Genomic DNA, 26990 nt, shown 5'->3' on the forward strand with positions numbered 1-26990 from the left:
AAATAAACAGAAATAGGTTTGCAAATACAGTAAACTGGTATTTGCGAGAAAAGAGGGGGTTTAGGAATTGGAAGAATTAGGTGAAAGGGCTTAAGAGTACAAAATTCCAGTTATGAAATAAATATGTCATGGAGTTAAAAAAAATACAGCATAAGGAATATAATCGGTGACATAATAACATTGTATGGTGACAAATGGTGGCTATACTTATCATGCTGAGTATAGTGTAATATACAGTATCGTTGAATCACTAGGGTCTACACCAGAGACTAACAGAACATTGTATGTCAACTATGCTTGAGTAACAAATATAAAAAAATAAGTAAATGATATAAAATGCAAAACCAAAATGTTCTCATGGGGTTTCTACCACCCTCGCAGGGCCTATACCAAACTACCTACTACCTATCTACAAAGCTTCTGCTTGTACTACCTACTGCCATCTTCTAAGGCTTCTATAAGGAGGGCTTAGGCAAACCATGTACACACTGTCCCAAAATAACAGAGCTAGGCAACTTATAATTCTCCTTTGTATAATTTAGAATCAAACTTTCCTCACTTGAGACCTAATTCCTGCATTGACATTGAATTTTGAGAAAGACTCTAAAGACATATTAGAAGATGGGGATAGATATTGAGAGCACACAGGTAGTCTAGGAAATGTGTTTCAAAATGATTCAGTTGCAAAGGGTTGTTAAAGACCTACTTATCCTTGGGGTTCCAAAGGTTGTTGCCTCAGGAGCTTACAATATGAAAATACAGTGTCCCCCAAATGTTTTTAACCAGAATTCAGGAAACGTTTTCTGCCTGAAGCTCAGTAGAGTGTTCTTGCCAATGATTTCCCTAAACCTTCTGGTCCCAAACACAAATAACTAGCAGAACACAGTTGCTCCATTTACATTCTAGTCGTTTTCACCAGGGTCTGGTAGTAGAAACTAAGGATGTTAGCCTTGGCTACTCAACAGCTCAAGGTGACTCCATTGAGTTCGAACGGTACCATTATGTTCTCGGCACCTTTAGCCCAGTAGAAGCTGAACAGCACCAAAGTAAATTTCATCCAGCCAGCCCTACTTTGAATAATTTCATGAATGTTACAGAAAATGTCATCCTAATTAGTGTGCACAAATGTCCTTTTATATTCTGGAGTCAATTGTCATTTTCCTCTGTGTCAATGTACTCTCTTCTGTTAATTTTACTGAGCTTAAGTTAGTGGACAATTGCAAAATGGGGAAGTGAAAGTAGATAGGGAATGTTGAATCTAACAGAATAGCACAGAGTTCTTGTCCTGAGGCTCACGGGGAGAGAGGGCACAGGAAGTTCTCCAATGAGAGGATCTTACTGGGAGTTAACAAGCTACACTTCTGGGATGAGAATACGTCCCGAACTACATTTGTCCATTAGCCCCTTGACTTCAGTAGGTTCAACCAGTCAAATTCTAGCAGAGTTTGACTATTTTAATTGAGATTTTTACGGAGGTGGAGCGGCCATTAGAGAAGAGAAAAAGGAAAAAAAGAAAGTAAAGGATGGTCCAGTGTAGTAGAGATTCCTCAGGAAATCTTTCTGTGAATCTTCTGCTCCTCTTTTGGTGTCTTACTTTTTATTTTATTTATTTTTTATTTTTTATTTTTTTGTTTTTGGTTTTGTGTGTGTGTGTGTGTGTGTGTGTGTGTGTGTGTCTTACTTTTTAACTCTCTTGCTCAATCCCAGGACTGTTAAGGGTCTGTTATAGTAAGATAATATCCATGTTCTCTTAGGTATCATATAGACGATTTATATATGTATTTCATATTTTATTTTGTTTTATATATAATTTTCTTTACACAGATTTTACGTAATCCTTTCTACCTTAGGAGGTAGGTATTATTCCCATCTTATAATTGAGTAAACTGAGGTTTAGGTAAAAGATAGGCCCAGGCCTTCCGTTAGTAAGTGGTAGAGTCAAGATTTGAATCCACATATATATACCTAGTTTCAAAAAACAGGGTCTTTCTTTCTTTTTTTTTTTTTTAAAGATCTTATTTATTTATTCATGAGACACACAGAGAGAGGCAGAGACATAGGCAGAGGGAGAAGCAGGCTTCCTGCAGGGAGCCTGATGTAGGACTCGATCCCAGGACCCTAGGATCACCCCTTGAGTCAAAGGCAGACACTCAACCACTGAGCCACCTGGGTGTCCTGAAAGAATAGGGTCTTGAACACTGTAAAACATGCCTCCCACGTGTGCTTAGGGAAGCACATCTGCCTTCCTTATAAAGTCCTGGGTAGATGGTATATTTTATGAATTTCATAAAATGGATGAAAGAATGGCATAAGTTCCCAAAATGTTGCAAGAAGCTGAAAATTTCTGCCATTAACATCATTAACACCTATGCACAATGAACTGAAAAACAAGTGATTAGTATTACATAGGCCCGTGGGTGGGTTTTCCTTGACATTTGTCACCTATTGGTTCTATGAGATCAGAATATCTTGTAATAATATCCACTTACAGTGTTATTACAGAGTAAGATCACAAAATAATTCAAAAGTCAGGGTTGTGCAAAGATGGCCAAGATTCTGCATCACTGTTAATCATGGGTCCTTATTGGAAAATTAGAAAAGAGGGCGGCCCTGGTAGCTCAGCGGTTTAGCGCTGCCTTCAGCCCAGGGTGTGATCCTGGGGACTGCAGATCGAGTCCCACGTTGGGCTCCCTGCATGGAGCCTGTTTCTTCCTCTGCCTGTGTCTCTGCCTTTATCTCTCTCTGTGTCTCTCGTGAACAAATAAATAAAATCTTAAAAAAAAAAAAAGGAAAATTAGAAAAGATAGTTGTCAAATGCTTGAAGAAATGGATGAAAATCACTGCCTGTGCAGTCAAAGCAAGAGACCCTTCTCTTTCCCTGTGTCTGTTTTGGTGGCGGTGGTGGGGGATTGTTGTGATCAGTAGTTGGTTCTATTCTGTTATCTTCTATGGATGATTCCTACTCACGTGGTTATATGATAAGAAGTTATTGTGCTGTTCGGGCTGGAGTATAGAGATTTTCCTGTTAATATGCTTCCTTGTTTTTTCCTTGTCACAGAGGCAGGGGCCTATCAACTCCTATGAAGATCCTCGAATGGCCTGTGGTTTCCAGTCCAATTATCACCCGCAAAGAGCTTACTACCCCTTCTGGGATGAGATGGCCACTCAGGAAGTTCCCACAGGTCTGGAACACTGTGGCTCAGGTAGGAACGTGAACAGAAGCTCGGGATACAGAGAAAGTTGAAGGACAGTGGTGGTGTGATGTGGGCTGCATTCTCTGCAGCAGCAACAGCTGCCACGGCTTATGTGGGGACAAGATGCTATTGTTCTCTAACGGAAAGTCCCAGGACTTCTCCATAATTCTGAGTTACTTTATTCTCCAACGACAGGAAGATGGAACTCTAGGAATGAGCCCAAGAGAGGTTGCTTCAGGTCTCCATTCTGTAAATAGTTCTGGCCACCATGCATTTCCTGAAACTTGCCCATTTCGGCCTGGTTGTTGACAAAGGGCCTAGAAGTTCTCCAGTCGGAGAGTATGAGCTGGATAAACAGCCTTCTTACAAAATGGAATTTCTGTATTCATCTTTTTCTCCCCATTGTCTTCAACCTCTTGGCCTGTGCCCACTTGCATCTGGCTCCTTTTCCTCCGCCCCCTCCCTCTCCCCAGCTCTCCCTCAGCGACCTCCTTCTTCTCCAGCATTCCCTGCTCTCCTTGACCTACTGGTCACCCTGCTGCCCCCTGGTGAACAGGAATCGCACTCCTCCAGAGAACTCCCCTGTGGGTCCCATTTCCCAAAGACGTGACAGCTTGAGAATTCTTACCCCTATTCTGTTTTGCAGAAGTCACCGTGTATCTCACAAATTCTATTAGTCCATGTTTATCTGCACGCGCTTTTTGTTACTTTATTTTTTTAATGCAAAATGTAAAGCTTGATGTGGGGATTCTGAAGTGATAGATTAGGGTATTAAGTTTAATTTATCCTGATACCAGATTATATATTCAAGTACCAAAAAGCCAGTTCAAATCTGTATTTTCTCCCAGGATGAATTCTCAGCCTAAGAAATCTCATTACTCAAGTATGTTGAAGGTATGTAATTCTGAGGCATGCCATAGGGAGGAAGCCATTGGGAACTCACTTAAATAAATAAAAATTTTTTGTCCAATGTTTCTTTACTCCACATAACGATATGATAGACTACTTTTATAATAGCAAAGACAGAAAATTAATGTTTGTTTGTTGCCCATGCTTTAGTTTTGCCCAGAAATATAGAGGCACAAAGCAAGGTGCTGTAGCACTTGGTGGGTCCTGGGGGGAAGACATGAGAGTCGGTTTCTAGTTGTCTGGCTCTCTAGAGCAGAATGGAATCAATCCCTGTGTTCCATAGTCTCTTGAATCAATAGTCATTGATATTTGTGATACTCTTTGGCACCACTCTTGGATTTCAGACTTCGTACATTATTGTCACTTTCTGCTTGGTTCTTCCAAGCATAAATACAAATGTCTCAACCATCCATTTAAATAGGAGACAGGGAGGATTTTGTGTCTGTTTGCAGGTTAGATTTAAGGACCCCAAATTTAAAGAGATTAAAAAAGTCATCCTTTACAAACCATTCTAAACAAATAGGGTTTTTTTTTTGGTTTTGTTTTGTTGTTTTTTTTGTACGAGCAAAAGGTCAAAATGGTTGTGCCTACACTGGTATAATTCTTGAATCCTATCAATGACACCAGGCCTAAGTCTTGTATCTTCCAGTGCAACCCAAGTTAAAGCTATTTTGCCTTAATGCTTTCTTCTCTGGACGGTGCTTCTGTTTGCTGCAAGTCACGTCTTGTTAATAGGGGAGGTTTTCCAAGCTGGTCCATAGCCTCAAGATCAGAATGTTCTTTCTTCATAGCTAAAAGATATGGTTCTTCTCTTTTATTTTCAGCTGAGAAGTACATAAATTCCCAAGTGAAGATGATTTTTCATTCTCTTCCTCGTCAAGGTTCTCAAAGGCAGAAAAGTTTTATTTCAGGGCCAATGACACCATGTCTGTGATACATGTGAAGAATCTCTTGGGATGAAGCTGCTTTGAAATGCGAGGATTCATAGCAGGATAATATAGTCTTTTTCCCACAGTTGACTTCATTGTTGCAAGGAGAAGGAAGCCAGGGTCACTAGGCTAGTGGCTTTTGAGTAGGATGGAAAGATGGGTGCATAGAATAACCAGTCCTAAAATGACCTGGTTGTTGTCAACCGCAGCTCAGAAACTCTAGAAAGCCTCCACGGGGAGCGGTGCCTTGGTGGCACATGTGAGGTCTGTAGTTCCCTCTGCCCTAGGCTCCCTCTGATGGAAATATCTGGCAAGAACCCTGAGCTTTTCCAGCCCCTCCTTTGCCTTTTGAGCTGTCCAGACGAAATAGTTGCAACGATTATTTCTGGGCTGTGGTCCAGCCCTCCTCAGTGATGGGTGTCCTTTGGAAGGAGATTTGGGGTTATAGAGAAGGGAGATGAAGACATGGACCAACCAATGATTTCTCCAGCTGCAGCACATTTCCTTGGAGATGTGTTGAGTAAGAAGAAAGAGAGAAAAAAATACGCTACATTTTTTTCATCTTCTTTTATCCTATTTATAACTTCAGTTTCCTTCCCGTCCTCCGTCTCATGGCCACTCCCCACCCCCCGCTCTCATCTCACGTTTTGTGCTCTCAGAAGGAATGAATGAACTTCTTTTCCAAGGACTCCACATCTGTCAGTGACTGGAATACCCCGCAGGAGGGGCCATCGAGGAACATCAGGCCCCTTCCCAAGAATGTGGCTCCTATTCACGAAGGGGCAGAGGCTGAGGAGGACGGGGGTGGTGGTGAGGGAGGGAGGAGACAGGGAATGGAGCCGAGAGGAGATGTGACTGAGGGAGAGCCTACCAGGTGAGCGGGAGAGAATGCTCAGTAAGCAAGACAGTCAAGAATGGGTTGGACAGAACAGATGGTAAGAAAGGTGTCCAGGAAGACAGTGAAGCATGGAAATGGAAAGAAAATACAGGTATGGGTAGGCAGGTGGAGCAGGATGAGGAGAAAATGAAAGCTGAATGGGCAGGCAAGAGAAGGGGGTCCCAGAAAAAGACAAGGCCAGAAGGGGAGGGGAAGATGATATGAGAAAGAGAGACAGACAGAGAGAGACAGACAGAGAGAGAGAGAGAGAGAGAGAGAGAGAGAACACCAGAAAAAAAAAAAAAAACCCAGATGAATCTGAGGACATTAACTATACGGCTAAAAAGGGAAGCCACATTTGCATGCAATTGCCTGCGCAGCTGTACATTTCTTCATGACAATCTCGTAGTCATCATTTTCTTTTATTTCTCCTCCTCCCGTCCGCCCATTCCCCCCCGCCCCCCCAGCCTGGAGCCATTAGCAAGAGCCAATGGGGACGGGGAGCTGGTGTGCTGCATGAATGAATGGCCCTTTCTGTCTCCGCTCCTCGTCATCCCTCTGTCAGGGAGCCTTGTGAATCAATGAGCCCCTTACACAAGACACGGCTGAAATGTCTGTTACTGTTTATAGTCTGACTGGAGTGGAGCCCACTGACCCTGCCTCCTCCCTGTTCCCGTGTCCACTCTTCTGTCCCCAACATCGGCCCTTGCGCTGCATCATCTTAGCAAGGATCACTTTACTCCTTGTGTCTAAGAACTCATTGACATTTCACTGCCATTAACTGTTGGGACGACTTCTGAACCACAGTCCGGTTGAGAAGGGACAGGGTAGATGGCAAACCATTCTTGGATGGAGCCAGTGAGCTCAGAGCGGTGCCCAGTCCCCGCTGGAGTCCTGCGATGCCTGCTTTCCACTGGGATCTAGAAAACCGACACCAGAGACCCAACTGGGCACGCGGGCCACACGACCACAGCCCATACCGCCAGTCGACAGCTGTCCATATTTAATTTTAATATTATGAATGACAACAGCGTGTATCAGAAAAATCTGAGGCTTACTGAGCACCCTTCCAGTTTGTCAAATAACTTGACAAACTATCAAGTTATTTTTCATTTCATGGGTGGATTTATCTTGAATCAGCCACACTTGTGGCTATAAGGCGAAATAGTTGCTTGGAGCTGGAAAGCAGTTTGTAGCTGCAGAAGACAGTATCTCCAACTTATCCCTAATGGGAATGAACCCATGGTCTTGTTACTGTGGCCCTTGATTTCAGAAGCAAGACATTATTTCTTCTTGTATAATGCAGTTTGGTATGTTTTTGGTCATCGGACATAGGAAAAACCTCATGTACCCCCATTTACAGCCTACTTTCCACTTCTCATTCCTCAGGAGAGAGGACGTATATATAGTATATTGGTAAGGAATCCAGATTCTGGAACCAGATTGCTTGGGTTTGCACATCAACTCTTGCTAACTGAGTGACCTTACGCAACTTAACTGTATCTCTGTACTCTCGTTTCCTCACATACACCAGTGGTTCTCAAAGTGTGTCAGAATCACCTGGACGGCTTGCTAAAACACAGGGTGTCGGGTTCTAGCCCCAGGGTTTCTGATTCAGTGTGTGGAGGGTAAGATCAAGAATTTGCATTTTTCACAAGGTCTTAGGTGCTGCTGCTGGTGCTGCTACTGCTGGTCCAGAGACCATGCTTTGAAAACCACTAAGTTAATATATGTAAAGCTTGAAGCAGCGCTGTCACTCAGCAAGCACCATATGAATGTTTGCTATCATCACTTATCGCCCCGAAACGCCTGAGCGGCCAGAAATATCTGCGTATCATTGAGTCATAAAGTGACCCACTGATTGGTTGAACACTTTTGGTGGTCAGTGCTACATACTGGAAATAGAGGAGATGTCTGGAGAAGGGGAAGACTCGTTCGTCGTCTCTAAGCGACTCTGTTCAAGTGTGTACGGGGGGTGGGGGGGTACACTTACATGATGGGAGAAATTGCTCCCATGTGAAATATGACGCTTATTCATAAGATAATATTTGGCAGTGTGAGTGTGTGGCTTTGGATCTTGCTACTTAATATTTCTAAAATAAATTTACTGGTAAAATGGTAGAACAAAAGAATGTCTTTCTCAAATAAACTCTGGAAGTTCCAGTGGGAGATGTACTGGGAGCCTGGGTTTCTGGTCTCTCTTGGGGCTTTCTCAGACGGCCAGGCGGCTGGGAGAGATCAAGCCTGGCCCCATGTTTGGAAAGGGCTATTGACAACCAGGTGGGAAGTTTCAACAGGAGAAGCAGATGCCTCCGTTTGGCTTTTAAGCGTTGAGAACGTTGAGAGAATGCCAGGCAGACTTGTTGAATGGAGATTCACCTTGCTCTGAAATGTTTATTCTCATAGCAGTCTTGGCCTTTCAACTGACCATCTCAGATGGCCTTGCGGTTTTAAAGAACAGTATTTTCAACTCTATCTGCTACACATATCTGTTCTTTGCTCATTTGGGCTGCTTTCCTTCTCTGGAGGACCTGTTTCAGTTTCTTTGTTCTTCAAAAACAGCTCTGATCCTGTGTGTGCGTGCGTGTGTGTGTGTGTGTGTGTGTGTGTGTTTCTGGGATGCTGTAACATGGGTCATTCCTCTCGGGGAAAATTTTAACCTTCTCAGGTGTTAACTTTATCGTTGTGGCCTTTGGGAAGGAGGAAGGTAGTCTCATGGCCTTTCACTGAAGGCTGTGGTTGGGGCCTAGCTGCCCTGGCAAGTCACTTCCATGGGATGGGATGGGGCTGGGGGAAGCTTGATCCAAGAATCTCCTCCCCCCACTCGCATGGCATCTCTGAGGTTGCCAGGAGGTGAGAGCCATGGCGCGCATTAAGAAGAGAATCTACATGCACAAAAGCTACCCTCCATCGTTGCTATATTATTTTCTTCTTCTTGTGATGAGATTTCTATGAATGCCTGACCTCGTTCTCCGTTAAGTGAAGGATACGACTCCAACTATTGACTGAATATGTTCTGATTAACCGATGTCATGTCACCTCCTCTTTTCTACTCCCACCTCCCGAGCCCTTGGCAACTTTTTGGCCTGTGCTATCTCATATGCACATTACAAGAACTTATTGGCATGGATTTTTGAGTATGAGCTGAAGGGTGCTGAGTCCAGGCTAAGGGTTTAGCAGTGGTGTGATGGAAAAGAGCAAGAACATGCCCGGAATCTCGTTCCCTCACCGTTAACAGGTGGGATACTTGCACTGATTGCAAAGAGGTCTTGTGCCCATTAAATGGGCTATATACTTAAAAGGTCATGGCCTACAACAGGCGATCAATAAATGCTGCCTCCCTTCTTTCTCCCTTCAGCATGATTTGAGTGTGCATTTAAGTGAGCCAAAGAAACTAGACATCCCACCTTTATCCAGTGAATCTTGCCCGCTCATCAGGCCGGAGGCTAATTTTCTGACACCTCCCAACTTTCTCCTTCATGTGTCTCCTTTTGCCAGTGAAGGGAGCCGGGAGCCTGGGGCAGGGCCAAGAGAAGGAAGACAAGCTCTGCCCCCTTAGGGACGGGAGACTCCTGCCTCCCTGACAGCTCTGGGCAGTAAGGATTGGAAAGGTCTTCACACTCATGAATCATCTCAGGGAAGGTGCTCGGGAAGGAAGGTCCCCTAGAGGGAGGAACCGTTAGTGGAGCTGCCGTTAGCATGCCCGCCTTCTGGTTGGCTGTCCTGCGATGCGTTGCTTCTCAAAAAAAAAAAATCCTAGGATGCAACAGCGTTGCACTGACAATCCCAGGGGGCTGGAGACAGGAAAAAAAAACGTTCTCTGAACTTTTTCAGACCACAAATATTTGGTCCGAGTTGGGAAAAGGTCCCCGGGGCACCGAGTTCTTCCTTGATTGGAGCAGTTTGACCCCTCTCCTGGAAGTCCTCGGGCGAGGGCTGGGCTGGGGCCGGTGGGTGGCGCGCCTGGCGTCGGCCCCGGCCCCTCTGCGCGCTGCGGGCCCTGCTCGCTCTGTGTGAATGGAGAGCTGGGGCTGGGTGAATGGGGTGGGAGCTGGAGGCCGGCAGGGAGGAGGGGGTGCGCGCGACCCTGCAGGGGTGCGGGGTGGGGGATGCGCAGAGACAGCCTGTTTTTCTCAGTGTCTGGCCGCCGAGAGCCTCTTACCCGCGCTCTCTCTCCAGATGTTCGCTGTGTTTATAGCTGCTGAAGCAGGAGACCCAGCTCCCTCATTAATAAGTTTCTTTCTTGCACCGCGGCCAGGGGTCTGAGCCCGGAGCCCGCAGCTGGAGGAGGCTCGGCGGGGGAGGGCCGCCCGCAGGGGGAGGCGTCTCGCTCCCCCCCCCCCCCCGCCCCCCAGCCTCCGCGTCCCTAACCCCTACCCGCCTCCCTCCTCTGCAATCCTCCCAAAATACACGGGCGCACAAAAAGAAAAACACCAGCAGATTTTTTATTTCAGAGAGTAAACACTTGGGCCATGGGGGTCTGGAGGTTATGGGAAAAGAGGAAACCATCAGGCTAATCAGGCAGGCACACACTTCCCCTGCTGAAATAAAACAGAAATCATTGCTGCGCAGGGCTGGCGGGTTAACCCCGGCGCTGCCAGCGACGCCAGGGCGGGCGGACGGGGGAGGGAGGGCGGGCGTCCGAGGACGAGGACCAGGGTTTTTAAATCCAGATCCAGGCGGGGAGCAGAGGAGAGAGGAGTGAGCTCTCCGAGGCCTGAAAGCCTTGCATTCAGCCTGCGGTAGCCCATGGGCGCCTCCCCGGGCTTTGCAGAGAGGCGGTCGGACCAGAAGAGATGCTGCCCTGAGATGCAGTTTAGCAAGAGGTGGGCGGGAGTCCTAGGTAGGTCAGGGAGAGGGAGAGAGGGTGCACCCCGCGCTGCACCCCGCGCTGCACCCCGCGCTCCTGGATGGTTACTGTTCAGAAACCAGCAGCAGGGATAGTGGGGAGGGACCGGCCTGGGTTTTCGCCCTGCACCTTCAGCTCTGCAACCCTGGCCACATCCGAGCCCTCTCAGCCCTCATTTTTCTCATTTGTAATAGAATCGTGCTGACCTCCCCACCCCTCCCCGCCCCAGTTATGGTGGGGAGCAAAACTCCACATTGGATGTGGAAACTGCAAACACCAAAGCATGGCCCTCCATTCATGATTTCATAGATTGCTGTCAATTGATCAGGCTCTCCTCTCCCTCCCTCTGTCCCCCTCCCTCCCTTCCCCTTCCCTCCTCCTTCCTCCCTCCCTCCCTCCCTCACTCACTCCCTTCCTTTCTTCCTTCTTTCCTCCCTCCCTCCCTCCCTCCCTTCCTTCTTTCCTCCCTCCCTTCCTTCCTCCCTTCCTTCTTTCTTTTCTCCCTCCCTCCCTCCCTTCCTTTCTTCCTTCTTTCCTCCCTCCCTCCCTTCCTTCCTCCCTTCCCTATTAAATGCCTGGCTTCAGCTTCCACCTTCACTCACTCCCCCTGCTGCTGCCTGTCTGGAGAGCATAAATATCTTATTGCCTGGGCCAGAGGTCATAGGTCAAACATGAGACCTAATTGCTCTGTGAGAGGAATTACCTTTCCACTGATGTACAGGGCAACCTTTGGCTCTTTCCGAGGTTGCTATTTTTGAAAATAGGAGTGTGTTTTCTCCACTGGACACCCCAGTTCGATTCACTTACCACCTCCAAAAAAGAGGTGCGATTCTTTTAGACTTTCTTGCTGACAAAGGAAACAAACCTTTGGAACCTCTGTCCATCCTTGCAGGGGCGTTAACCAAACCAGACAAGGGAGCTACCCGTACTCAAGTTGTTTTGCGTCTTTCCCTGCGTCTCCTCAGACTTGGTGCACTGGGTGCTTGAGAAACGGAGAGGTCATACCAGTGATGAAGTAGCCACCGGAGCAGGGTTCTGGTCGCCTTTGCTGCTCTCTTGATTTCTTACCTGCTTCGTACATTTTGGTTAATCAACCCTGACCACTTTCCGCCCAGTCTCAGACCTGCAGATTCTCAGAGGAGCAGGGATGCTGGACCCGGATGAGTGTCAGAAATGCGTCATCCCTCCTCAATGGTGTGCGAGGAGTTTTTGAAGGGTCTGTAGCTTTCCTCTGGTTCTCAGAGTGGTCTGAAACCCTCAAGGAGTTAGGGACTCTTGCCCAAGAGGAAAGGTACTTTTGTACCCCCTCGCAGCATTTAAAAGCATGTTGCCCATAGAGGGTATGCAAAGCCAATTTTGTTGATCTGGGTTGCATTCCATGGTATGAGCTTCCTTCCTATCAATCCCTTCTCACCCCTCTGGCCAGTCCCAAGAGAGTGAATTTAAATCTGGAAGCCGATTCTATCCCATTGTGCCAGAGACACTGGGCATTGAAGCCTTGACTAAAGTCCAGCCACATCTCTCCTTTTTTTCTTTCCTCCTTTCAACATCTCCTTTTATTTGTTTTTATTATTATTTTTAAAGATTTGAGAGACACACAGAGAGAGGCAGAGACACAGGTAGAGAGAGAAGCAGGCTCCCTGTGGGGAACCCGATGTGGGACTCGATCCCAGGACCCCAGGATCACGCCCTGAATGGAGGCAGACGCTCAACCACTGAGGCACCCACGCACCCCTCAACATCTTTCATATCCTGCTCCTTAGAACGAGCTTTCCGAATGTCCATGGAGGTTGTGGACCTGTGGCCTCTGTACTGTGAGGTGGAGGTGGGGAGGGGCAGAGCATTTGGGGGGGGGGGCCTCCAGAGCTTCAGGGGAGAGTCACACTGTGATCTGCATTTTACAGACTTGCTGCTGGTCATAGACTTTCCCAGCACTCTGTCCTCTGCAGGGAGGCGGAGGTGGGAGGGCAATGGGTGGGGGAGAGAGTGAGCCGCAGAAACACTGCCTCTGAAGCGGGTGGGGGTCCAGAGCTAATACCCCCCAACAATGTGTACAGAAACCACCAGGGCACGTACACTTCCAGATGCTGCATACCCTCACCCGCCTGCCTCCAACTCGGGGCGCCCTTCCGATCTCGGCCCCCATTTCTGATCTCTAACCTCTTGTGGAATCACTGACTGTTCTATCTGTCGTCACAAACCGGCTTAGTCAAGCGGAGACCATTTTCAGAAAGTCTCAAATCTAGGGGGAGAGATTACCCCACCCTGGGTCAGCTACTTTGAACTGCCCAGTGACGTCGTAGCATTTCCTTCTTTGGTCAGGACAGATGGACATTCTTAACTGAACAGGGCTTCAGGCTTACGTGACGTTGATAAGTTGAATGTCGGGTTTTATAATGCAAGTGGCTGAAGCGTCTGTGGTCCTGTTCCTGGAGAGTTGAGGGAAGCCTGGGAAGAACAGAAAACTTGTCCTGCCTACTTCAGCCATACGTGAGAAATTCAGGCATTTTATCGGTACTTTGTGCCATGAAAATCTGAGTTCAAAGTTCCTAAATAACAATACCAACCTATCATGATGCCAAGTTTGATTGACTCTTAGTAGTTCTTTTTGTCCCCCTCTAACATAATTCAGATCCCTCAGAATATCCAGTTAGATATTGGACCTATCTGTATTTCTGTGGCTTCTCTCCTGATTAATAAAAACATAGAAGAGTGTAGAGTAAAAATAGTTTGTATGACATTCTTGTTCAATTTTAAATAATCTTACTGTAGGAAGAGAAGGCCTACCTTCTTTCTAGAACAGCTAGAGAGGATGAGTAATTGCCATTCGTTAAATACTTTCTATATGCAAGGAATCACACAAGTGTGGTGATTTCACTCTTCAAACATTGTCTGAGGGTGCTATGATGACCCATTTTACAGATGCCAGATGGGATGAATGAGGCTCAGAGGGGTAAACTGACTTCCCAAAGAAGTCCATAACTCTGGGAGATGAGGAGACGGTCAGTGAAACTGGGATCCTCCTCCAAAGCCCATGCTCTGACCCTGATGGAACCTTGGCCTGCCCCCAAAGTGTTCTTTTAGGTTCTTGTTGTTGCCTTGCCTCTAGTGGCTAATGTCTGCCCTAGACTGGTAGGGGAATACAAGCTCGTTGTCCCACCAACCAGAGACCCATGAAAATCTTGGAGGCCGAATGGAGAGGATGAGCCCACGTAGCCTGTCTTTTGGGACCTTCTCTCTGGTTCCTCTGGGTCTGACAGTGGGCATGAGGGAGCTGGGCCATCTGCAGGGCCCCTCGGGAGAATGGGATTTCCTTGGCTGGGCTTTCACTTCGGATCTGTCACCTTAGCATCACGGTCCCCTTTGCTGCCTCTCTCCTTTGCCACCAACCAGCTTTGGGGGCAGACAGAGTCGCTGAGCAAGAGTAGACCCTAAGAAGTTTGTGAAAGCTTATACCCTTGAAGCTCTCCGCAGTGTACACAGCACGTGCTAAAGTTAACACAGACTCCTCAGACCTCTGAATAGAGGGACTAATTGTGGGGAAGCTGCTTTTCAGCACACAGGATGGGCTGTTCTCTGTGGGTTTTACTATCAAAAGGCTTTTAAAAGTGCAGTGTAGCCATTGTTGAATATTTCACAATGAATTAAATACCATTTTTCTTCTCGCAGCTGTTCCGTGTGAGTGAGCGTAGAGTGCTTTTTTTTTTCTTCCCTCTTCTTCTTCTTTTTTTTTCCCTTGGCAGAAGACGTCTGCTGTATAAACCTAAGCGCTGCGGTAATGAGATTATTTGTGTGCGAATTCTTTAGGAAAAGCATTTCTTTATTTTAAACTCAATGTGATTCGGGGCTGCTGCTCTGGAGATGGGAGACAGGGAGCCTTGGAAAAGAATGGAATTGAAATGTCTCTGAGCAGAATTGGGAGCAGCCAGGGGTGGGGGGGGCACAGGGATGGGGCTTCTGGCCTCCCTGCATGTATCCACAATCCCCGACAATCCCCTGGGGGGCGGCCTGCCTCTCCCAGCCCTACTGACTGGGCTGCGGAGGAGGAAATTCCATATATATTTTTTTCTTTTTTTTTCTTTTCTTTTCTTTTTTTTTTTTTTTTTTTTTTTTTTTTTAGTAAGCAATCACTATTCCATCTGCCCTTTCAAAGTTTCTTCCTGAACTCCCAAGTTTTTTTTTTATTTTTTTTATTTATTTTTTTGAAATCCCAAGTTTTTTTTTTCTTTTAAGATTTATTTATTTATTCATTCAAAGAGAGCGAAGAGAGAGGCAGAGGGAGAAGCAGGCTCCATGCAGGAAGCCCAATGTGGGACTCGATCCTGGATCTCCAGGATCACACCCCGGGCTGCAGGCGTTGTTAAACCACTGCGCCACCCGGGCTGCCCGGAATCCCAAGTTTTAATGGAATTGAAGGGACATTTGTTTTGCTCTCTCCTGTTTTTATATCACAGAGCAGTTGAGAACTTTCAAGTATGAAATACACAAGGAAATACACAAGCTTTCCTCTCAGACTTAAGGTGATTTCCACAAATTAGGACATAGTCAACCTTACTGGTGCCATCAAGTGCTCTACCGAGTGTCCCTCGTCTTCCCTTGCTTGACTTCGTTTTTCCTCTTCCAATTTTTCATTGCCTTTCATAGCCATCAAGCGTCAGGTAAGCAGTGAGTTGGAACTAAGTATAAAATCAATGAAGATGAAAAACTATGCAGACGTAACTCTTCATAAAGGATCATCAGGGAGTTACCAGCTGTTCTTTAGATCCAGTGAAGACGAAGGAGGGGGGGGGAAATAGGGGAAAAAATGGGGAAAAGAGGTTTAGATTAGCTATGGTGAAATTTAACTCTGAAATCCATTATTAAAGGAGTTTGTGAATTGCCTATCCCTTGGAATATATTTCAGGATATTTCAGAAGTAGGTTAAGTAATTTTTTATTATCCTTCTGCTCTTATCACATGAGATAAAGATTCCAAAACCTTTTAAGGGAACTTCAAGGGAATGTTTTAGGAATCTATCAAGTGGGAAAGAGCAGATCGCATATGAAAAGAAAGCTATTGATTTCGAGAATAATCTTTTAGTTCTGCTTCAGTGAGTGAAGGAAAAAAAGGGGACTCGGCTAGGCATGTGTTATGAGAACTCAACCAATAAGATTGGGGGCAGAGGACAGAAGGTTTGAAATGTCATTCTGCATCTTTCCCATTGTTATTGATCACCTACTCTTTTCACTTCCCATATTTCCCGATATCTGTGGCAGGTGGGCAGGTGGAAATTAATCATTCTCCCCTCCCTTTACCCGAAGTGAAAGACCTGCTTCCTTTAAAGAAAGAAAATTTAAAGAAAATTTGTAAATTAAAGAATACCTAAGGGGAAAGGGCACTATCAGTTTCATCAGTTAATGATTAATGTTAAAGTCTATTCTATGAATATTTTCCTGTGAATAGTTCACCTGGTTTGTCACACAGTTATCTCAGTTACACTTGAGCTCATCACTTTCTCTCCTGCGTCTGTAATGTAACCTATACCCTCAATCCTGTCTTGACGGAAGTCAAGCAATCTACCCATCACCAGCCTAGAAAACTAGTAGTTAGTATTGACTTCCTCCTTTCTGCCTTGTGTTGTTTGAGGCTCTTTTTGTCTGCAAGTGGCAGAAATCTGGCTCAATTAACTTAAATTAAGGAGGAAATTCCTTGACTTACAAAGCTGAGAATTACAGAAGAGCCAGCTTGGGGAACCCTAGGATATAAAAAATCTTGTCAAGTCCCTTGCCTTCCTCTTCCTGTGTCTCTTTCTTCCTCTCCTCTTTTTCTTCCTCCTCCTTTCTCTTTAGCTTCTTGTCTTTTTGTCTTTCCTAGAAGAGAAATGGGAGGGGTGAAGTAGGAAGAAGAGGGGGAAACTCTAGGAATGCAAAAGCAGCAGGTGATTACCATATCCTCTTATTAAATTGGGCACAAGTCCTGTCAATCTTATCTTCTAAATACCTCTCAAATGTATAAGGAATCTTCTTCTTTCTTCCTTCTCCTCCTTCTCCTCCTCCTCCTCCTCCTCCTCCTCCTCCTCCTCCTCCTCTTCCTCCTCCTCCTCCTCCTCCTCCCCCTCCCCCTCCTCCTCCTCCTCCTCCTCCTCCTCCTCCTCCTCCTCCTCCTCCTCCTCCTCCTCCTCCTCCTCCTCCTCCTCCTTCTTCTTCTTCTTCTTCTTCTTCTTTCTTCTTCTTCTTCTTCTTCTTCTTCTTCTTTCTTCTTCCTCTTCTTCCTCTTTCTTCTTCTTTTTGTCAGTCTCTTAGTTTAGGCTCCAATTGCATTCCCCCAATACTGGTGAGTACCTGAATTGTAGAGATTATCTCCCTGGGTTGCAATCACTGGTTTTTGTCTTTGCTGCTCGCCTATATGCACCTCGAGGGTAGGGCTTTGTTCTAGTCCTCTTCCTAGGACCAGGCGGAGTGTCTGAATTGTCATAGGTGGTTAAGATCTGTTGGATAAATAAGATAGGGTTATGAGCTTCATCTGTCGGGACGACGGTGATAACTACCCAGGATTTCAGAAGTTATTACATTAAAACAAAACAAACCAATAAAACTCCCAAACCCTTCAGAAGAAAATCCAAAGATTGTTCCAGAAGGCTCTTTGTATTTGGTTTCTCTCCCTCTCAGCCAAGGGAATTTACCATTTATTTTCACATTTCCAATACTTAGCCCAATACTTGCCACAGAACAGAGGATGTGATTAAATATCTGTATCCTGGTTATCCAAACTCGTCATAGCTACTGGTGGGGTCATTGGTGTCTTGGTCCTCAACCAGACCAGAGATAATTCAACATTTCTGACTGGTTTAGGGTCTTGTTTATGTGAAAGCACTTAATCAATCTGTCATCCATCAACACATATTTATTGAGCCCTTATTCTGCATGAGAGATTGTGCACACAACATAGGGTGGCACATTTGTTCTCAAGGTGCTTCAACCCAAGCTTGATGTGAGGTTGAGACAGACATAAGCACACTGGGCAGTCAAGTGAGCACCAGGAGAGTGGGAATTATAAGAATATTCCTGTTGCACGCTAGAAAAGGGAGAGACCAAGGCGACCTGGTTCCCCCTCTGGCCTCTTTACAAATTACGCAAAGTGAAGATACAGAGTGTCTGCGTGAGGAGCACTCATTTGTCCAAACTTGGTCAGCAGTATGAGGATAGGGAGTCTGATTTGAAAAGGGGTTGTTTTACTGATGTTTAGAATAGTGGTCACTCCTGCTCTGTTTTATGTATCCTAGTTTCACTGTTATTCTTTCCTTCTTTACCCTGTGTTGATTTGCACCTCCCTGGCCCTAATCTGGCCCCTCCTGGGCCTTCCTGACTGCCTTCAGAGATGAGTTCAGACTCTCGGGCCTCCCAACCTGAATGAAATGTTCCATTCGTTAGGTCTGCTGCTCCTCACTTCATTAGTGTTCCTGATGTTTATAAAGCCAGGAGATAATATTTTTAGGTTCCATTTGGAGTTTCCCCGGGCAGCCTCTCTCTGAGCCACTTAGGAAGTTTAGAAAAGAAGGTCATGGAAATGTTAGATGTTTTTCCACTGAACTTTGGTTAAGCAAATGGTCTTGAGATGATGTTCATAGACTCCAGTAGGCAGGCTTTACTGGATGATAGGAAATTCTTTTTCTCCCTTTTATTTGTCTTGACTGCACCTCTGGAAAAGCAGAGGGTTTTTTTTTTTTTTAATTTTGTTTTGTTTTTAAGACAGTTTTGAGATGAACTTTATTGAGATATAATTCACATACTAGAGAATGCACCCATTTAAAGAGTACAATTTAAGAGTTTTACATATATTCACAATATTGTGCAAACACCACCATAATTCAATTCTAGAGTGTTTTTGTTTCTCTTAAAGGAAATCCCATATTAGTAGTCAGTCCTGATCTCTCCATCCCTCCCACCTCTATGTCTTAGTAACTCCCTGTCTATTTTTTATCTATGAACTTGCCCATTCTGGCCTTCTCTTGTCGATGCAGTTTTACAACTTGTGGCCAACTTTTTGGGACTATTTTCAAGGATTATCCATGTTGTACAATCTATTAGTACTTCATTCTTTTTCATCACCAAATAATATTCCGTTATATGGGAACATTACATTTTATCATCTAATGGACATTTGAGTTGTATTCACTTCATGTCTGTTATAAATAATGCTGCTATGAACATTCACGTATATGCTTTTGTGTGAACCTATGTTTTAATTTCTCTTGGGTTTATACGTAGGCATGGAATTGCCAGGTTATATGGAAACTCTTACAGAACTGACAAACTGTTTTCCAAAGTGGCAGCACCATTTTACATTTCTGGCAGCAAAGTTTCCAGGGTATTAATTTCCACATATCCTCACTACTATGTGTTTTGTCTTTCTGATGGCTTTCATAGTGAATGTGAAATAGTATTTCATTCAGGTTCAGATTTGATTTTTCTTAATGACTAATGATCTTGAGCATTTTTTCACCTGCTTATTGGCCATTCGTACTTGGGGTAATGTCCATTTAAATCTTTCCCCATATTTTTAAATTGGGTTGTCTTTTACTAATGAATTATAAGAGTTCTTTATATAGTCTGAATATAACTTCCTTATCAGATATATACTTTGCAAATATTTTCTCCCTTAATATACAGGTTATCTTTTTACTTTTTTGATGTTTTTGGTTTGCACCAATGTTTTTAGTTATGGTAGCCTGATTTATCTATTTATTCTTTTGTTTCTCATGCTTTTGGTGTCATAGCTAAGAAGTCATTGACTAACCCAGGTTATAAAGAAATACCCTGGGATCCCTGGGTGGCGCAGCGGTTTGGCGCCTGCCTTTGGCCCGGGGCGCGATCCTGGAGACCCGGGATCGAATCCCACGTCGGGCTCCCGGTGCATGGAGCCTGTTTCTCCCTCTGCCTGTCTCTGCCTCTCTCTCTCTCTCTCTCTGTGACTATCATGAATAAATAAATAAAATCTTTAAAAAAAAAAAAAAAAAAAAAAAAGAAATACCCTTATAATTAATTTCGTGTTGAGAGTTGTATAGCTTTAGTTATTACATTTAGGTCTGTGATCCATTTTGAGTTAATTTTTGTGCATAGTGTGGAGTAAGGGGATCAATTTCTTTCTTTTGTGTATGTATAGCTTGCTGCCCCAGCACTATCTGTTAGAAGATTTTTCTTATCCTGGGGCGGTAGGCTGGCTCAGTTAGTAGAACATGCAACTCTTGATCTAGGGGTCAGGAGTTCGAGCCCCACATGGGGCATAGAGTTTACTTACATAAGTAAGTAAAGATTTTTCTTATCCTATTGTCTTGGCACTCTTGTAAACAGATGTTTTTAAATACATAGGCCACCTATGTATTTCTTAATCAAAGGCATAGATATTCATTTGTATTAAGTGGTTCTGCAACATTGCTCACTGTAATGAGTGTTTTTTGATGGATAATGAGTGAACTTAGTGAGTTGAGGATGCCTGAGTTCTAAGTCTGGTTTGGAATGCATATATATATATATATATATATATATATATATATATATATTTTTTTTTATCAGCTTATTAGAGAGAGAGAGAGAGTATTCACAAGTGGGCGGAAGAGCAGAGGGAGAGAAACAGATTCCCCGCTTAATAGGGAGCTTGATGTGGGACTCGATCCCAGGAGGGTGGGATCATGACCTGAGCCGAAGGCAGACATTTAACCGAGTCACCCAGGCGTCCCTGGAATGTGATTTTAAAGATTTTGAACCTGAAAAGAAATTGCAATTTATTGTTTATTTTGAGCCAGATACTGTTAGATATTTTATATATATTGTCTTATTTAAATCTTACCAAAAAGTCCCGTGAGTCCATTTTATGGATGAGCAAGCTGAGCTTTATGTAGCTGAAGTAACTTGCCAAAAGTTGCACTGTGAGTAAGTTCTAGACTCCTAAATTTGAGCTCAGGTTAGCCTGACTCTGTAGCCTAGTATTAAACCCTGTGCTGGATCTCGAGCAGGATCTATGAAATAATAGTTACCAGGAAAAGGCCTCAGAAAGCAGCCACTATGTGTGAAATTAGTGAAGAATGCAAAATCTAAAAATCTAGTTTTGCTAAGTGGTTATCAATTTCCTCATCTCTAAATGGGAACATAACACTTTTCCCTTACCTCTTGTATTACAATTAAACTAAAGCAAAAGAGTGATTTTTAAGTCACTTTAGTGTGTTTCTTTTTGTCCTTCTTGGTGTACTGTTTTTAATCTTGAGGATGTTAAGAGGATTCATTAAAGCAAAGGATCAATCAGTCTCCAAGAATTTAACTCCAAAAAGAAAAAAAAAGTCAGCAGACTTTTCTAAGCAAATTTTATTAATTCATTTTATGAATGAATTGTATAAATCCCATTTAATGCATGTTTTTTTCGCCAAGGCTTTAATATTGATATTCTTCTTCTTTTTTTTTTTTTTTTTTTACTTTTTTCTTTGATAGGTTTCAAAAAAAGTCACTAACAGTTGTCTGGCAAATATCCTGAATCTATCGAGTTTGCCATAAATAATACTTTTAATATAATTAATATGTTCAATTTGGGCATCTTGAAGGAATAACCACTATGAATAAGGGAGGTAGAGCCACCTCTTATAGTAGAGATGTCAATAAATATTATATCTAAAATCCACCCTCGACTTCTGTTCCCATCTCTTTTCTCTCTCTCCCTTGTTTCAGATGCTCACTTGGCCTTTGGTGAAGAATGGGGATATGTGACTTTAGAACAATGGAACATTTCCCAGAATATATTGTTTGTGCATTTGTAATGTATGTCCTGCTTGTCCTGAAGTCACCATTGGAACATGCTATTATAAAATCCCAATATACATATATAAATAGAAAAAAAGATAATTTAGAAATATGCGTTTTGTGACCAGCTGCTCTTACTTCTAATGCTTCCTAACATTTTCCTGCTGCAGCTGTGAGGGAGATGTGTAGCAGACATTGAGCATTCTGAGCGCAGGAGCTTACCCTATGTCAGTTTCCCTTGCCTCTTCATTCCCATGGGAAGGGAGCTGAGTCCTTCCTCCCCTTTCCCTTAATCCTGACTCTGATTTCATTCTTCCTCTGGTTCATCCTTGAGCTCAGCCAGATACATCACTTGGGACCTTACTCTATCCACCTCCCAATAACAGCTCCCCTTATTTCTATTTTGAGTGAAGATGGCTGGGAATTAATGCATCGATAATCCCTTCTCCACTGCACCATACCTTCCCTGCTTCTCACCCTCATCCTTTCTTGATGGGAAAACAAGGACTCAGATGGTTTAAGGTACATAAGTGATGAAAGGTCTAATAAGATATCCAACAAATGAAGACAGAAGACTTGGTGGGCAAAAACCACATTTAAAGATCTCTGAGTCATAGGTGAGAGAGATGTGGGACATATGAAGAAATGGCAAGAGTTGAGCAAACGTGTGTCATCAGTATTTTGCACAGCTCTCGTGGATAAGAACTGAGCAAAAACAATGGAGAGTCTCTCCACCCTGAACAGATACTGGCATGTTGAGGGCTGGGATGCATGCCCTCCTCCTAGACGTATCTTGAGGGTACTGGGACATGATGTTGATGGAAATGCTTTGTGACCTTCGAGGTCAGACAAGGGAAAAGTATTACTGTGCCTTCAATCAGAGGAAAGGAGCTGTGCTCATTCACATTCAGTTCTGAGTTTTGACACATAAAGGATTTAAAAAGACTCAAACTCTATGAAGATGGCATGAAATGGATGTCATTTCCTGATTGCTCTTCTAGGGGATCCCATTGGCAGAGTTACGTGGCTAGCTTACTCTGAAATCACTGCTTAAAGAACCGGCTAACCGGGATGTATTGTCACCAACTACCAACACGGCTGCAATGTACCACCAATTCTGAGCTCTTCCTCCTCCTAAAGAGAGGGTTCTTATGTGTCTTGATTTGTCTATTTTATGGCTTTTAATATTGCTGAAAACCTCAGTTGGATTCAGAAAGTAGTCATGTCTATCCCACAAAAAGTATGCTATTTTCTAGGACCTTAATAATACCATGTTTACCCAAAGTACTTAATTCTTGTGCCCAATCCCTCCATGACAGTACTCATATTTACAAAACATAGTTCTTATCTTATGTTCCTACTCTTTGCTTAAAGTGCATTGATTATATGCATCTGATATTTCTCTTTGATTAATATGGTGGCATTCACACTTACATTCATTTCCAATCATTCTTCCCTTGCTACCATATTTTCTATTTATCTTTGTTATCATAGTTTATTTCTGCCAGGTAGTTTATTTGATCTGTCCTTGATAAATTAACAGGTGTGATTTTTACACGCTCAGTGCTCAATGGCTGCTTTGTATTCATAGCAAGCTGTGTTTTGAGTAGTCAGATCTATATAGAAATGCAGATCTATTTGTCTTCATTTATTGTCCTATTTTTATATATCTTAGAGGCCTTGGATGAGTCTTCTTTAAGACAAGATCTGAGAATGGGGGCACATTGTGGTAAAGTCAAGTAATAAAGAGCTTATTGCCAGCCAGAATCTAATTTGACGGCTTTCAATCCATTATGATCATTATAAAGTGGGCATTCCACTTTATGAAGTAGGAAGTTGGCCAGAACAAAGTGACTGCCGAATGAATGACAATGTTTTTTCCCTTAGCTTCAGGTTGGAGGTTACAGACTCGTGCTGAAATGGTTATCTCTTGCTGCTGTAGGACCATGGACTCTTCCTCTGTGTCTCTCTTTATGCCTTGATTTCTCTCTCTGTATGAAGGTACCTTCGAATATTAGAAAAACATCATTTTAAAAGTTGAGACTGTTTTAGGAAAATAATAAGGAAAGAACCAACCCAAAGTCATCATGCTTAGACGTGAATTCATAGACAAATCATCAGGTAATGAGTTTTGCTATGAGGTTTTATGTTTATTAGCTTATTTATTATTTTAAAAATTCTTTAAAGTAAGCTTTATACCCAACATGGGGCTCGAACCCACAACTCCCAAGATCAAGAGTCTCACCATCCACCAACTGAGCCAGCCAGGTGCCCCAGGCTTTATGTTTTAAAGAGAGTAATCATTCAGTGACTTTGGCTGCTCTTAAATGTTTGGGGATTTGGCAAAGTTCAAAATCTCTTTTGCCACATGCTTTATTTTTTTTCTTTTATTCTTTCCTGCTGATTTGGAGGCCCACGAGTATTTCATGGGATATTTAAGTGGCATATGGGTTTACTTTAAAATTTAGTCATCCACTCATCAGTATCGGACGTTCAAGAAGATTGGTGAATCTTCTTAAAAACACTTGGAAAGGAAGCTTTATATGGTCCAGTGACTCAGTGAGCTAGAAACCTTAAAGACTAGAGTTGGTTTGAAAAGCTAAGCTCTAGAACTATTAAGCAGATTTAGAAAATGGCTGGCCTGATCTCTTTCCATTCTATTATTTAAAAAAAAATTGTATCTAAGAAGTATGTGCATGTGTAAGCATGCGTATGAGATCAGACAATTCCTTTTTTTTTTTTTAAAGATTTATTTATTTATTCATGAGAGACAGAGAGAGAGAGAGAGAGAGAGAGAGAGAGGCAGAGACACAGAAGGAGAACCAGGCTCCCTGCAGGGAGCCTGATGTGGGACTTGATCCTGGGACTCCAGGGTCATGCCCTGGGTGGAAGGCAGGTGCTAAACTGCTGAGCCACCTAGGAATCCCGAGACCAGACAATTCCTTTTTTTTTTTTTTTAAAGACTTCATTTGAGAGAATGAGGAATCAAGGGGATGGGGCAGAGGGAGAGGGAGCTGGAGAATCCCAAGCAGACTCCACACTGTGCATGGAGCCCAACGTGGGGCTTGATCTCAGGACCCTGAGATTATGACCTGAACAGAAACCAAGAGTCGGACTCTCAGCCAACTGAGCTCCTCAAATGCCCTGAGATGGGACAAGTTGAGAGAGAGAGAGAGAGAACCATGTGTTAAGAGAACAGTGCCCTTTCCAAGCACACAGGTCCTGGTGTAGTGAAGCTGGGAACAGGCCTGTTTCTACCATCTCAGATCACATTTCATACCGAGTGGTTGTTTTATTAATTCATCCACTCATTCATGATTCCTTTTAATCATCTTTTTGGTTATCTGTTCTTTCAACATGTATTAAGCATTTACTATCTCTCTATGTCCTAGTCACTGTGTTTTAAACTGGAAATTATCATTTGAGTAGAAGATGGTTCCTGCCCTCGTTGGGCCTGAGGTGTTTTGTCAGCAATGTTGGAAGTGCTCAGTCAGAGCCTGTATGTGCTGACTCGGAGGCTGTTTGTTCTACGAGAGCAGAGGAGGAAGTGCCTGATTTTATCCAGGAAGGCCCAGGAAACCTTCTCCGGGGTGGGAGGAGTGCTTATGTTTGCTGCTTTGTCTTGAAAGATGAGTGGGACAGGTGGACCGGGGCTTTCTAGAAGTGCACAGGAGGGTGTGTTTCAGGGATTCCAAGTGCACGTGCGCTGGAGAGCAGTGTCCCTTTGCAGGAAAGAAGGTAAAGTGTGGTGGGAAGGTGGGCAGAGGCCAGTTTTGGCCCTTTGGGCTGTGGTTGGGTTTTATCTGCTTAGCAGTAGGAGGTTTTGAAGGAATTCATTACTTCTACATCATGTTTAAAACGTTTCAGTTGAACGGCCTCCTCTGGTCTCTGCTTCCCTCTATGATACCTTTCCAAGGAGCTCGGGCTTCGTCTGTCACAGCCCTCTGAGTTCTTCTGTGATGGAGAGCTGCCTGTGGCCCCTGCCCCTGGCTTGGCTGTGCCTTCCCCAGGCTCTGCGACTTCTGTTGAAAGTCCTTCATGCGTGCTGCACTTCAGGGCTGGCGGCCGTGCTTTCAATCCCATGTGGGTGGGTTTCCACCAAAGAGTCTGCACTGTGACAGACATGTTGCCCTTTCATATCATCTACTTTCTAAAATAATGATTAAAAAATAAGAACCGATAGCAATCACAAGTTAATAATACATTTTATCTATTCCGTTAAGGTGGAGGTGACTAAAGTCTGAACTAGTGGATGAATAGGGAGCATGAACAAGCTCAACGATATTGATAAGATGGCTTTTCAAAGGGGGAGCTTAGGAGAAGTCGAACGTTGGCTTGTCTATCTCTAGGCGCCTTGCAGAGAGGTCTTGGACAGAGGAAAGCTAATCAGGAGACCTGCATGGGGAGAGAGGCGTGTTATTTAATTAGCTTTACAATGGGCTGACTTGAAGGCACGTGGTGGCTTTAATAGAGGGAGATAGATGTCCTTTTTTACAGGGCTAATTGTTGGGAAAAAGCAAGGTCTTTGTTCAGACCCAGCATGAGGGCTCTGATCTCTTGGAGCCTAGGGCTGCCCCTGCTTATAATTTTAGACAGAGCTATTCAAGGCTGCTCTGTAGAGAAAAGAAGAACAAGAACCGTATTGTGTGTGCAGGATCAGTGCCCAAACCTCCCCAAAGTCACTAGGCAAAAAAAAAAGAATGAGAGGACCCAGCCATGTGCATTTTGGAGTATTTCCCCATCATTTATTTGCCACGGTTGTTGGAAAGGGCAAAGCCACACTTTAATCAACTTGGAGCTGAGGTGGGGTGACTTAACCAAACACCCCCAGAAAACCAATTAAGTCCACTTGCCCAGTGATGTGGCATTAATCTTGCCAAAATGGAGCAGGCAACTAGTGAGGAGGCTATGTGTGTTCTAATGTGCCAAGCTTGATGGCAGGGTGCCAGGTGCTGGTAGCGCCAGAATACAAATTATGTAGCCGGTGCCCCCTAAATAGCAAACTACGGGTTGCCATTGGGCAACACAGAGCGGTGAGGGGTCTGACTGGCGGCAGAAGGGGCAATGTGAAACACCTCTCCCCAGGGTTCCTTTGGGCAACTGGTCAGCGCAGGTTGTTGATGCCAGCAAGTACAATACTTCATCTGAATTCTGGGTGGCAAGTCCAAGCTTGGAGGAGTGCTACACGAGTCCAGAATTCTGTAACTAAAATGCACGCGTATGGCGCAATCGATGGTTCGAAGTTCAGAGTTACAGCCCAAGTCAAGTTGTTAGAAAACTCTAGCTCTCGAAACAGAGAAAGCCAAGGGAAATGTAAGATGGGAAAACACAAGACAGGACTTCCATGGAGTGAATGCAGTCGCGTACTGCCTAACGGGGGGCCAGCAGTGAGAAATGCCTTGGACAGCATTGTACAGGGCGTGTATCCCATAATGCGAAAGGTTCTGCTAAGTCACTGAGCAGCTT

The 26990-nt window shown here is 44.1% G+C and overlaps 1 protein-coding gene across 3 annotated transcripts in view; it reads left to right on the forward strand.

The window, feature by feature from the left end:
* Nucleotides 1-26990, forward strand: part of ETS1 (ETS proto-oncogene 1, transcription factor) — a 131049-nt gene that overhangs the window by 27359 nt on the left and 76700 nt on the right. For all 3 annotated transcript variants that reach the window (XM_041770477.1, XM_041770479.1, XM_041770478.1), the window contains exon 3: nt 3059-3203. In XM_041770477.1, the coding sequence (XP_041626411.1) occupies nt 3059-3203 (145 nt within the window). The remainder of the gene's footprint in view (nt 1-3058; nt 3204-26990) is intronic.

Source organism: Vulpes lagopus, chromosome 10 (genome assembly GCF_018345385.1).
Source record: "Vulpes lagopus strain Blue_001 chromosome 10, ASM1834538v1, whole genome shotgun sequence".
Classification (NCBI taxonomy): Eukaryota; Metazoa; Chordata; class Mammalia; order Carnivora; family Canidae; genus Vulpes; species Vulpes lagopus.